This window comes from Elgaria multicarinata, chromosome 2 (assembly GCF_023053635.1).
Source record: "Elgaria multicarinata webbii isolate HBS135686 ecotype San Diego chromosome 2, rElgMul1.1.pri, whole genome shotgun sequence".
Taxonomy (NCBI): Eukaryota; Metazoa; Chordata; class Lepidosauria; order Squamata; family Anguidae; genus Elgaria; species Elgaria multicarinata.
In genome coordinates this window covers 76,229,563-76,242,901 of record NC_086172.1, presented here as the reverse complement: position 1 = coordinate 76,242,901, position 13,339 = coordinate 76,229,563, and the positions used below count along the sequence as shown (strand labels likewise).

The following is a 13,339-nucleotide window of genomic DNA, read 5'->3' as shown; positions in this document are numbered from 1 at the left end:
CTCCTTTATGTCTAAGAAGGGGGAAAGAAGTGCTCAGGACAAATATGACTATTAGGAAAAAGGTTTATGTACTCAGACTCTTCCCTACAGTACGACTCACAGCTGATCTTGTACACGGCCGCTTAGCAGAACACAATCTCAGTACCTAACATTGTATTGTAGGCATTAGCCTCCAAATTAAACATATACTGAAATACGCTGAACCTGGCATGGCTCTGGTTCAGTATATTTCTCCACTGTGCATCAGGAGGTTGGGAAGAAAAGATTTAGGGAGGAAGAACAAATTTACAGGTCCAGTTAGAAGGTAGGCAGACGACGCAGTGAAAATAATGGGGTTTACACAATGAGTGCAAGACAGACACAAAGAGGCATCTAATAGTGGTGAAAAGGCACAAATAAACCTACATCCAACATCAGTAGCAGAGAGCAAAATTCGCTGTTCTGTACACTAAAAGGGACCATGGTTTTTATCTTGGTCCTTAAAGCATCCTGCATAACTTGTGTTGCCATACATTTCACAAAGACAGAGCAGCCATTGTTCTGTTTAAGGAAAGGAGGGGTGATCAAATAACTCTGGTTCTGGCCCCGAAAAATATCCAGACAGTACTAAATTCCAGGCCAATTCTCCCAAGTTTTGGTACATTCACTTCTAGAAAAGGAGATGTTTTCAGAGAAGAGGGTATCTATATTCTTTTCCCTGGACACAGTCAAATATCCTTACCACCCACTTTGCACCAATAAAAATAATCTTCTAGCTCAAAAGGGAGAAAAATAAGTACCAGGTTTGCATCCTATGGGACACATGGAAACGGCTACTCAGGTTTGTCCTCCCTTCTCTCACCCAAGTGACGGCAGTCATTTAGTAGGATTTCCATTCATATTATAGCAAGTACGGTCCACTGGTATCTAAACCAAAAAACCCAGCTAGGATGGGGCAGTTTTCCCTTGCCGATGAGCGCGCAGACAGCTTGTAGAGCAGAAGGAGAAGTCAAGGTAATGGAATGGAATGCGCCCCAGCAGTGATTCCCCACAAAGCCAGCAGCGCCTGTAGATACCAAAGAGACAACACCATGTAGCCTTGCAGTTAGAAGACATCGTAAAAAGAAGGCACCACTCTCCCAACGTACCTGGTATTGCTTAAAGATGTACCAGAGTCTTTCAGTTGGGAAGCAAGTCTCCTCTCTGCTGCCAGAGCACGCTGCAAGAAAAACAACGTCATTACGAACATAAGAACAAGCTCCCATGGTCTATAGGGAGAAGAGCCTCCACCCCTCTGTACATAGCTCTGTGCAAAGTCAGTCTCAGAGATTCCATTGAGAGGTTTTGGACAGCTTATTGTGCAGGAATGTCCCAGCTGGGCCAAACTATGGAAAGAATCCGCCTATGTCCCAGACCAAGACACACTGTTAGCCGCTTTCCTTTTATTCAAGGGAGCTACTTGACTTAAAACAAAAAACTTAACTAAAGGAGATTTCACCAGAGACCATGCCAAAAAGAGGGAGAAATATTTTAGCAGGAGTACAGCAGAGATACCCTATGATCTTAAACTAATCAAGGCCAGAGTACATGTTTCTCTAGCAAGAACAGGCTGGCACAAAGCAGCATGTTCTGAACCCCTTCTCAAGGTAACTCTGGCTGAATGGTGAACACTCAGGAAGTAGGGCAGACAAAGCAAGTTATTTATCTTTGATAGTCTTTCTTACTTGTAGGCCTTCCCACGTGTCTACACAAAAGGCAGACATGCCTCTTTTGGGTTCAGGGCACATCCCGGCATGACACATAAGTAGATCTTCAAGAATCAATCATTTTTGCACAGAAAGGGCAAGAAAGATATATACAAATAAAACACGTCAGTGGAGATGTCTGGCAGAAGGCAGCAAAGCAATGGCTCATCGCTCAAGGTTAGTTACTTTGTTCAGGGAAAAGGAGTTCCGTTATCAGCACTGCAGAAAGTTTTAACAGATTTAAGCACTAGAAGTGACAGCCACCTTTTAAGTCACCCTTTGGCTTGAATCACAAGAGAACGTTTGGCCCTCACCTTCTCACGGTCACTCAGCAAGGCAAAACGCCTTTTCTCATCCTCTTCTTGCTCCAACAGCTGCTGTGCCTCTCGTTCCTCTCTCTCACGCTGCTTCCGCTGGGCCTTCTGCGCTCGGCGGCGTTCTGCCTGCCTAGCCTCCATTTCAGCTGTTAAGGGTCCAGGCACCTGTGGGTACACTGTAGGTGTGGGCTGGGTAGAAGAGGGGCAGGTCCCAGCATCAAGTTGCCACAATCAGCCTGAGAGGACTAGAGCATGGGTCCCCAACCTTTTTGGGCCTGTAGGCATATCTGGCATTTTGAAGAAGTGCCCTGGCCACCACTATATATTGTCGGGGGGGGGGGGGGAATAGGGTCCAATCAGCAATCTTAGAAGTGCTCCCTTATCTTATGTTAGAGTGCATGGGCACAAATGTGCACCCTGTGTGAGTATTACCCACTCTGGCTTCGCTCTCACTCTGGCTATTCTTTGTTTCCTTCACTCTCCCTGACTCCTTTTTCTTTCCTTTCTCTTGCTCCTCCTCCTTCCACTCTGTCTTGTGCTCCTTTCTCTCTCTGGTTCCACTTTCTTTCTCTCCCTGGACTCCTTTCTCTAGCTTTCTTTCTTTTTTCTCTCTCTGGCTCCTCTTTCTCACCATTGTCGTACAAAGGAATGGAGCAATTTCTCCATTCTGCCAAAAATGGGCTGGAGGGAAAGTGTGACATCCACCCCCTCATCAAGGACACTGTTGCCCCAGGGTTCTTGGTGCAGACAAACTTTACACACACACACACACACACACACACACACACACACACACACAGTAGCTTTTTGGCAGGGGGGCTTTATCACTCCCTATACAAGCCTACAGAGCTATTCCTTGTAGGTTTTGTATAGGGAGTGAAAAAGCCCTCTGCCAAAAATGGACTGAACTGGGAAGGGAGAGAGTAACGTCCACCACTACCCCGTCTCAAGAGTCCTTGGTGGGAGAAGGACTTCACCTGCCCCTCCAGCCATTTTTTTAGCTAGGAGGTTTTTCACTCTAGGTACAACTAGGTGTGGTTGCTACTTGGAGAGCCTTCTACATTTCCTTGGGTATTTGGCAAAGCCATCTTCAAATGAAGAATCACTCCACAGGCAGAACATGCAACTCCAAAAGAAGCCAGACAGAAAGTAGGGCTCAGCCTGCAGCTGTCCTCCCCTCCATTTATTCACAAGTGTTGGCAGCCAGCCCAGACATCCCCAGTTCCTCACACATGCATCCAGGACCCTCGTTCCACTCACCTGAGCCCGGACGTAATCGTATTTCTCAGGCTGTTCACCCATGAACCTGCGGAATTCACCACGAGTTTGCTTATTAGCAGAGACACAGTATGGAGGCTGTTCTTGTATGTCCCTGGGTAGAAAACACATGGTCTTGCTTTTTGAGTCTAGATCTACAATCTTCATCACTGTAGCAGATATGACTACTGACAAATGAAGCAGTGTGTACCACATCTCTTCCCTCGCTTCCAGAACTGGGCACTGAGGGCAAAACCATCCCAGGCTGGTTTTAATTCGTCCCAGGAAGTGGGGCAGGCTGTGCTTGCTAGTTAAAGAGCCTTCTACATGTCCATGGATATTTGGCAAGTGCTCTGGCTCCTTGAAACCAATTAATTCCCAATTTCTCCAAAGGACCTGGGCTCAGGCTGCATGGTTACAGCTCCTGAGCCAGGAGCAGTAAGCTCCCAGGAGGAGCTGCTTGCTGCTCAGGTTGTAAGTCAGAACTGCTGACTCCATGCAGACAGCAAGTGAGACTCTGGAATCTCAGGCCTCCAGAGCAGACAGCCCAGGCCTCAACATCATCTCCTCCTACCGGGCATTACCTGAGGGCAGGGTCAGCCCCAGTCTCCAACAGCAGCCGCACAACTGCACTTCTTCCTGCTGCTGCTGCTACATGCAAAAGGGTCCAGCCACTCTCATCCAGAGGGGTGTTGAGCAACTCTTGTGGGTCCAAACCATTGCACTCGTGTCCCTCATCTGCTGTATTATCGGCCATCCCCAGAAGACGCTGAAGGGCTTTCATGTCTCCCACCTTACAGGCTGTGAACAAGGCATCCTGCAGTGATATGCTGGGAGTGTCTGGGAAGCAGAAGAAAGGGATTCATGTTTCATGTGAGGCTGTGGCCTACAAGGAAAACCAGTGTCATGTAGTGGTTAGCATGTTAGACTGGCACTAGTCCCCACTAGGCCTTGCAGCTCCTCAGGTTACTTTGGTCCAGTCGCTAACTCTCAGCTTAACCTACCTCACAAGGTTGTTGCGGCAATAAAATGGGAGAGGAGGGGGATTATGTATGCCACCTTGGGCTCCTTGGAGGAAAGGTGGGATATAAATGCAACAAAAAAGGGAAGAATATTCAAGTCTTGGCTGGCAACCTTGAACAGAAGCCAAAGCAGCAAGTCAGTGTAGAACCCTAAATAGTGGAATAGAGCTGGAGGTGCAAAGTACAGGCTTAGTCATCTCGGATGCCACATGCTTTAGTATCCGTGCACACACACAGACGCCTCAGACTCACCTTCAGGTTCCAGCTGCTTCTGGGCCTCAGTTGAGATCTCTCTTCTGGACAATGAGGTCTTGGGCTCTTCAACATCTCCCAAACTCTCAGAGCAAGACTCTGTTTCAAAAGTGATAGAACACATGGTAGAAGGTATTCCTTCCCAACTCATGTCAGAGTCAGTACTATCCGATCCCTGGCCAACAAACATTTTAGCTCTGTGCCAGAATGACTCAGAAACGAGGTTACTCAGATGTGGCAATAGCAGATTCGGTTTTTGAAAAGCCTACCCCTCTCCCCTGATTTGCTCAAAGAAAGCTACCTGCATCATGGCCAGTGGGCTGCAGCACAAGGAGAAGGAGGCTCCTTGTCCCTTACAGCAGGACTGATGTCCCCTGGGAGCCATCAAAGGGCCAGAGGTACTGAGACGCAGACACTGCTGTATACAAACAATAACAGATTGAGACTGCTCATTGTTTCAGGACACAATCCACGCAGTGTTGGCAGGGGGCACAGTGCTAGCTCTGCTTCAGCTCCAATGTTGCAGCAGCCCTGCTTCCTTAAGTATGTGTAATCCAGTTTGTAACGATAAGGAGCTATATCCTCAAAAAGGTTAATTGTGCCAGAGGTGCTTTGAGATGACTCCCATTTGCTCTGTAGGAGAAGTCATGGATTTCCAAAGCCATCTCAGCAGGCACCAACTCCTCAGAGGTCTGCAGTTGCTCTTCTTCAGCCATTGCACAACTCATCTCATGAAAAAGAGGCAATATAATGATATCCAGTACACCTATCAGACTGTTTTAAAACAGCCAGTTTCTAGTCCTCATGGGTGAAGCAAGGATTGAGTGGGAAAGGTGAAGGCAAAACCTTCCTGAAGCAAGATGGTTGAGTTTCTAGTAGCAAGCGTAAGATTGCTTTTCCATAATTAACTCCCCATAACAACTATCACTCTTGTTAAGTGTCCCACAAGTTCAATTGTATCATGTGTGTTCCCATCATCTACTGTTGCATATTTTAAAAGTAGGACAGATCACTCATCGAGCACATTGTTGATAATGCTGCATTTACATTAATTGTGTAATTTAAATGATTCTCCACAGGAATGGATTTCACTTTCCAGGCTGCAGAAATTTTGTTTCTGACACTGTGAACAGTGGATCCCAATTCTTGCACCAAGCCTAGTACTGTCCCCTTGTCCTGATGAGCTTGGCTTTGTTAGAAATCAGCTGCCATTTATAATGTATATGACTAGGCACAAGGAAACATTAAAACCATCAATAATAATAATAATAATAATTTTTTTAAAAGGAAAAAAAAAGAAACCAGCTGCCAAGAAGTACAACAAGCAGCATTGCTCTGGACTGCATCTCCCTAAGACAGGCAAATAACCCAGAAACAGCCGTTCGAGAAAGGATATGCACTCAGTTATTTATGCCTAACAGCAGCTTCATTACCTCAGCCACGTACCTGTCACCACTTTTGGCTTCTTCCTTCTCTTCTTGCGATTCCGTTTTGGCACCGCCTCAAATTCACGCAGTTCCAGTGTATTTAGTGTCACTTCCACCAATTCCAGCTGCGTTAGACTTCCCTCCTCTTCCTCCTCCTCTTCTGACCTTGCGGGAGAGACTGTAAGAGAGAGTGGGGCATGGTCCAGCCTTTCTTTCTCCCCTCCAGATGAATGAAGAAGGGACTATTAGGTATATGGGGGTTGGGGTTAGGGTGGTCTAGTCAGCTCATCATAGACTGGCAGCCACTGCTATAATCAGGGAGCCCTCTTTCAGGGATTCTGCACTAAAGCCACTCTGGGCAGAATCCCCTGTATGTTGCTGTTTTCAGCAGCCTCTTATAAGACTCTTTACATCTGATAGCCTAGGAGTCAGGTGGGAAAGGTGCAGGAGGCACCGCCGTTGGCTAGAAGGGCAGGGCCGGCAGAGTAAAAATGCCTAGAAATGCCTTTGGCTTCAAGAAAGGGCTCTCCAACTCACCAGTGTCTTGACGCTGCGAAGAGGCTTCGTCCCAAGGAACTACTTTTTTCCAGACCTTTCGAGGAGAACCCATCAGATCTGCCACTGCTGTGTCCTTTCCTGTCAAAAGAACCAGAATGGCGTTTCCCCCGGCAGAAGACCTCTCAGTTACACACGCTAAATAAAAGCCTCAATGCAAGCCATACATTCCCTTCCCAACAGCATCCCAATGGCACAATGCCAACTGGCCAATTCACAATGGCCAAATTTCGATAAGCAGCAGCCAACTTAAGTGGGCAGGGCCGGAACTGAAAAAGCCCAGGAAAACTACTACATGAACCCTTTAGAGCACAGTTCCCAGGTAAGTTCAGACCTTTGCCTGGCAAACCCTCTAGTGCATTATGGATAAAGGAAGCATCTTTAATTGCTAAGAATTAAGGAGTCCCCAAGCTTTTTGGGCTGGTGAGCACATTTGGAACTTCGAGAAAGCATTGTGGGCATTCTCGTGAAATGGCTGTCATGGGAGCATGCCTCTTCATAACATGGCTGCCATAATGGGCACGGTGAGTCACAAAATACTCATTTCCCAGAAGGCGAACTGGGGAGACTAAAAGAAAAGTTACTTGCCCCAGAACCCAAGTACAAGGCAGAGAAGGAATCTGAGCCCCGAAACACAAAAGCACCTTTTTGAACCCAAATGAAGAAGATGCAGGATGGCAACACTTCACTGCCACATCCCAGTTCATTTTTTAAAAATTATGAAACATCTTAATAAAATGAAAACAGAGGGACAGGGAGCCCTGGGTATCAGGAAAGGTGGGTATCTATGGGCACCATGCACTAAATGGCGGCGACAGAAAAGCGCACTCTACCAGCCCAGTTTAAAAGGTGTGCTCGCTCACCATACACTTGCAAGCTGCTCAGAGCCCCATGCACTCGCTGCACCTCATGGAAAGTGGCTCTGCGGGTGCTGAAAGGGATGCCCCGGATACGGGCGTCATCTCGCTGAAGAGGGCTGTTTTTGCTGCCAAAGAAACGAGCCCGGTTGCTGCAAGGGGCTCGAAGGAAGATGCACTCAGCTCTTTGTATATGCCATGCCCAGCTGGCCAACAACTCCTGAATGTCCTGCAGGAAAAACAAGTACAACAGGAAGATCTGCACGCCCAAAGTTTCCACCTTGGTGTATGCCGCTGCAGCAGTAGCACTCTACAGTGAAAGCTGACTTGTGGCCAAAATACAAGAACTTGTCAACTGTTCCAAAAGATCCATGTCCTGGTACTCTATTCCCACATAAAAATCCCTGTTTTCATGCAAATGAAACTATATAGAAACAGTTCAATTCTCTAGAAGAACCCTGGCATGTGGGATCCTCAGAAAGTCTCCTCCACACCACTTAGACTTCAGCAATCAACCTCCCTGATTTTCTGTTTTGATCACTGTGCTCTGCTATGTATGCTATCAAATTAAATTAACTGTATCTTTCCTTGGTGAAGGCAGAAGAGCCTTGGCAACATCACCCAGAAAACCGCAGAGCCAGCGGGTGGCCCCGGGATTCTCAAACATCTTAGCCCCTTCCACTTTGTGGGTTCATCCTTGGTTGCTCTAGGGGCCGCACTCACCTTGAGCAGGGCAGCCTCATTGCAGCGCCGCAAGGAAGCCCCAGCAGATTTAGGCATAGATCCTTGGCCATCCCTCACCCCTTGGGCTGTACCTCGGCGAGCTCGCACTGTGTACCGATGGAAAGTCTTATGCTCCAGCACTTCATTCCTGGGAACACGGTTAAGGCAAGGCAACAGCAGAAGAGGACAGACAGGATCATCAGGAACGATATATGGCCAAAAAGGACTCTGCTTTTATCTACACCTAGAATGGGCTCCAGAAGTTTACAGATGGGGCAGGAAGAACCCTCCCAGTTATGAAAACATTCACAAAGCACTCAAGCACACACCATTCCCTCCCCTGGCACCCCTCCCCTATGCGAACTGCCATGAGATGAAGTCCATGGGGTGAGCATCAACACTGGCCTGGAATTATATTGTCTTTCAGCCTTCTGACAGACCCACACTCTTCTACAGCCCCATGATAGCCAGCCCCTCTGCAGTCTTACCCCTTAAAGACAGCTCCAGCAAAGTGTCCCCCGCCAGCCATCAGGATGACCCAGGACGTCCCGGGGCTCTGCCTCTGAAGGGATGCCACTAGCTCCGCCGGCTCTTCCATAGTGCCCTGAAGATACACAACCCCCTTCAGTGAGTAAGGAGGGAGCATGGATTGAGGGATGGGAGCATTCTCAGCATGGCTGTTAAACAGGGCAGGGTGTTACCTGGACCTGCAGAAGGGGGGGGGGAGGAGTTTTACGCAAGATTTATTTATTTATTTATTACATTTTTATACCGCCCAATAGCTGAAGCTCTCTGGGTGGTTCGCAACTTTCAGCCAGAGGGAAATTCTGTAGGTCCCAAGCAGACAAATATACAATTAAGAAATGTCAAGGGAAAACCTCCCAAGGGCCTGTTTCTTTCCACACTAATTTTGAATGCAGGGAAACTGCCTCCATTCATCCCACAGAATCGCAGAAGATACTGGAAAGGAGGAATCATGTCTGGAAAGCAAGATGGAATGGGGTGGCATTATAAGTGGTATGGGTAGCGAAAAGTCACAGACAGGTGACTAGGGCAACTGTACAGGACTCAAGAGATAATCTCACGTATTTGCAGCAGCAAACCCACAGCTTAAGAACAGTTCCAACCAGCTGAGATTACACTACTAAGCTGAGTCCCAGGATGCCGGGGAGAGAGGGGATTGGCAATTAAAACAAGAACGGAGGTGGGAGAATTAAGCCCAGCAGTAGTTAGCTATTCTGTAGCAGACAATGGAGTTGCTCCTTTGAAAGCCAGCCATGATATCGCCCTCTGCTGGTTTCACGAGAAGCATCTCAAAAGCTGCATCTATCATTTCGTGATGGGCAACTAAAGGAGGGAAAGGAATGAGGCCCAGCAGGCCTTCTGCCTTGGTGTCTTGCTGCGACATGCCTTCATAGTGTTCAGCACACAGCGATAGACTGAGATGAGCTGGCCTTGGGAGTTTCTGAACAGAACCCGCTGAGAGCGTGGAAGTGGTGAAGGGCTCTGACGACTGCTCCCTTTGTCTTCGCTATTCTGGTAAAACGGTGATTCAGATTCACTGTCCGAGTCCGAGTTGCTGGAATCCGAGCCAGAGATGCTGGAGACATCACCTGTGAACCAAGGTAGTGACAGGAAGATCACAAAGCTAGAGATCCCATCTCTGAAATTTTGCTTCCTCGGCCACAGGGAAGAGACGGAGTTACTGCACAAAGGAATCCCAGCCAGATTGATAAAGCTGGACAATTGCCTAGTGGGGTGGGAGAATATGTCTTGATCTAAAAGACCAAGCCTCTCTGGACTTATCTCACCAACAGACTTTTTATGGTCACTAGAATCAAAGGGCAGGGGTGCAAGGACACAAGCATTACTATGGTAACAGATCATGAAATGAACTAGTGCCCCTGAAGAGTAACATAATGTATAAGATACCCAGCAGAGATTGTGCAGTCACCCCGACCAGCCTGATTCTGAAGCTGGATACTTGGAATCTTTGTCTGAGCTAGGGCACAATGGTAGTGTATCAGGACCACCAAGGGTACCAGAGTCTTGAAACAATAGCTAGCCCTAACCATTTATTTTTCCTCACCTGCTTGAGTTTTCACCTCAAATTCTTCAGCTGTGAGCATCCGTCGGCCCAGCAGTCGCTGTTTTAGGTTGAAGCGATGCCAATCTAGTCGATAATGTTCAGTCTGAACAGGAAAAGAAGGGACAGAGGGCAAGCCCATGTAGGTGACAGTAGTAACTGGTTCAGCATCAAACCTCCATCCCTCCAGCTACAAGGAGTAGGCTAAAGCCCAGAATGCCTAGTGCTTGGGTAAGGATATAAATATCCAGGCCAGCCCAAGATGGAAGATGTACAACTCTCTTTACTTTGACTACAGGATATAAAATCCCCCTAATATAATGCCCCACCATTGCATGATTCTTAGGACTTGAAGTCCCTGGGTTTCATCTGAGGGCAAGAAATGAAAGGATTCTTGCAGCATAGAAAACATCTTTCACAGAACATCACTCAGCAATACCCACCTGCTCCTCCCGATTGTCAAAGGCCCTTGAGCAGGCAGAGCAATACATCCGGTCAGACACCTCTAGGACCATACTAGGTCGATCCGGTCCTTTAGGCACTGTAGTGAACAAAGATAGAACAACAAGCAGATATAAAAAAATTATTTAAGGAGGGAATATAAATCCTCAGCTTACGCAACTCACAAACATGAAGATATGAACACACAATAGCTCATCAAATTAAGGATGAAAAGTTAGAACGAAAATAAGAATTCAGAAAGAATGTGTGCATTTTATATACAATGGACCCGTTAAAATGTCTTAAACACCTGAATTGGTAAACCGCCCAGAGAGCTTCAGCTATGGGGAGATATTCTAAGATGCACTTTTTTTCCAATATAAACATCTCTAAAAATGGGGTACGTCTTAGAATCGCGGGTGTGTCTTAGGTTTTTTTTTTTCTGTTGGTGGTACTGAAATTAGTGTGTGTTTTACAATCGATGGCATCTTACAATCGAAGAAATATGGTAAATGTAATAAATAAATAATCCCAGGTAGAATACTCTACATGAACTACCTAGTGGCAAAGGGAAACCAGATTCTTAGAGAGCTACAAAACTGGTTTTAACTAGTTGACAAAGATGCTAGTGTTCTAAAGTTGCACAATGATGATATCATGAAGTGATATTGTATCACTTCAGGCTATGGCCAATTCAGGCATATCATAAAACTATGATTTCTTATTATGTTCTTGCTCCATGAATGAGCCATGATATGCCTTGAGCTCATGTGCTACCTCCTCTCCCCTTCTTTTGTAGTCCTGAGGCGATCAGAAGCTTTCACTTCTGCTTTTAAACTACCCATAGTTTGCTTGAGGTCTGAACTTGGGGAACTGTGGTTTATTCAAGCTATAGTTAATGAGAACAAGCCAGGATGTGTAACCCTAAAAATAGGACTCAATGGCAATTGTGTTAAGTAGCAGAGAAGAAGTCAGCAAGAAAGAAGGGTAATAAATCTTCAGTGTTCAACAGTGAGGGGAATCTATATGGGACAAGCTACCCATATAGAAAAATAAATAAAAGTAGACAGTTGTTCATCTGCAGCACCCAAGACAAGATGGTTTGATTAAAAGCAGGTTAGCTAAGTCCAATATAATTCTTGGAGAATATTTTCAAGTCTTCTAGGAGAGCCAAACTTGATAACCCCGCCAGCTTCTTTTTAACCAGAGCCTTGAGCGTCACAAACTCTTCAAATCTGGTGAACGGTAACCTTTGGCCAGAACCCTTTCCCTTAGAAAGTAGTACCTGGAACTACCACAGGGGTGACATCTCCTGTTGATTGAGTGATAAGGCAAAGTCCATCCATTAAAGCTGCGTTCTGAGCAGCCTCAAACACAGACCAGGTCTCAGCAGGCTGCATGGTCTGAGGAAGAAGACAAAGTTAGAAAGGACTGGAAAGCCTGGGGGAGTAAGAACATAAACACACACACTCTATGGATGGCAACACATCCAGCTGTTACATTGTCAGATTCAACAGGAAGTTCTGAAGCTGGCACTAATAATCTCCTTCCACTGCCAAGGGGCAGGGATGAGGCCTACCTAGGGTTTCCACCACCATGCCACCAAATCTCTGTGTCTTTAACATGTTTAACATATTGCTACAATATAATTAGGTGCTGCTTTTCTTCAAGTTTTTCCCAGCATGGAGATATGGCAATGTGAAAAGCTTCACTTGCGGAATTTGTTTGCTGGGAGAACCACTTTGAGAAGAGGCGAGGAAAGGAGCGCAAAGAACATTTCAACTACTCTCTAAATAAGCCCCCAAATGTTAGCAAATCCCATTGCCACAGCAAACCCTCCCTCCTTTCTCCTTTTTTCATAGGCTGCAGCAATTCCTAGGGGTCCAAACATAAACCAGGGGCTGGAAATTGTTATTTTTAATGAGAAACAAACGAGAGCCCTACCAGGAATAGATGGTAATACTAGGAGCACCAGAAGAATCACTCTCCTTAAGCCTATTAGGAGAGCCAGCATCACTCCCAACATTCATGTCAAAAAAACCAACAACAACATGGGAACTGGGACATGCTCCACTACCAGGTATCCTGAGCAGGAAAGAATCCTTCTCCAGGTTCAGCAGAGGTGGGACGAGGTTGATCTCTGCGTGATTTGCAGTAGATCAGTAAGGATGTCCGACTCTCAATGGTCTAACAATAGCAACAACTAAAAAGCTTTTTCCTTCCTCCTCAACTAGATTGCTAGAAAAGAACACTTATGGGAATCTTAAGGACGGATTGGTGTGTGTGAAAGAACTTGTAAGCTTGGTTCTAGAACTAATTACAAATTCCTGGTGCTCATCATGTGCTCAGAGGCACCCTGTTCCTCAATTCTTAATGTAGGTCCACCCACCTATCCCCCTATTTTGTAACCGGCTCCGGTTGGCGGACCTCAGGGTTCTAGTAAAAACACACAAAATAGATCCCGCAAACCTAAAGTCTTCCTACCGCTAGCTATTGTAGGTGGTGAAGGAATTCCGTGGCGGCGATACTGACGGGGAAATATATCGGATGTATTGATTCCCCAAGAGAAAGAACCCCAACCACTGCAGGGCAGGGTGGGCGCTTACCGCTGCCAGGACAGGAGAGAACACGCGCGGCGGGCACTGACACCCCACGAGGAAGTTGTAGCACTGAGCTCC

At 46.6% G+C, this 13,339-nt stretch overlaps 1 protein-coding gene across 1 annotated transcript; it reads right to left on the bottom strand.

Moving 5' to 3' along the window:
* Positions 1–56: 56 nt before the first annotated feature.
* On the bottom strand, positions 57–13,322 carry ANKZF1 (ankyrin repeat and zinc finger peptidyl tRNA hydrolase 1). The gene is made up of 16 exons (XM_063116797.1): positions 13,268–13,322; positions 11,947–12,064; positions 10,664–10,761; positions 10,224–10,326; positions 9,545–9,747; positions 8,623–8,738; positions 8,135–8,282; positions 7,418–7,640; positions 6,537–6,635; positions 6,019–6,177; positions 4,573–4,671; positions 3,883–4,138; positions 3,302–3,413; positions 2,039–2,206; positions 1,128–1,198; positions 57–1,045 (listed from the first exon to the last, which is right to left on the bottom strand). Exons 2-16 carry the CDS (start codon positions 12,059–12,061, stop codon positions 925–927), a joined length of 2,091 nt encoding a protein of 696 aa, XP_062972867.1. The 5' UTR covers positions 12,062–12,064; positions 13,268–13,322; the 3' UTR covers positions 57–924.
* Between the last annotated feature and the right edge of the window lie 17 nt (positions 13,323–13,339).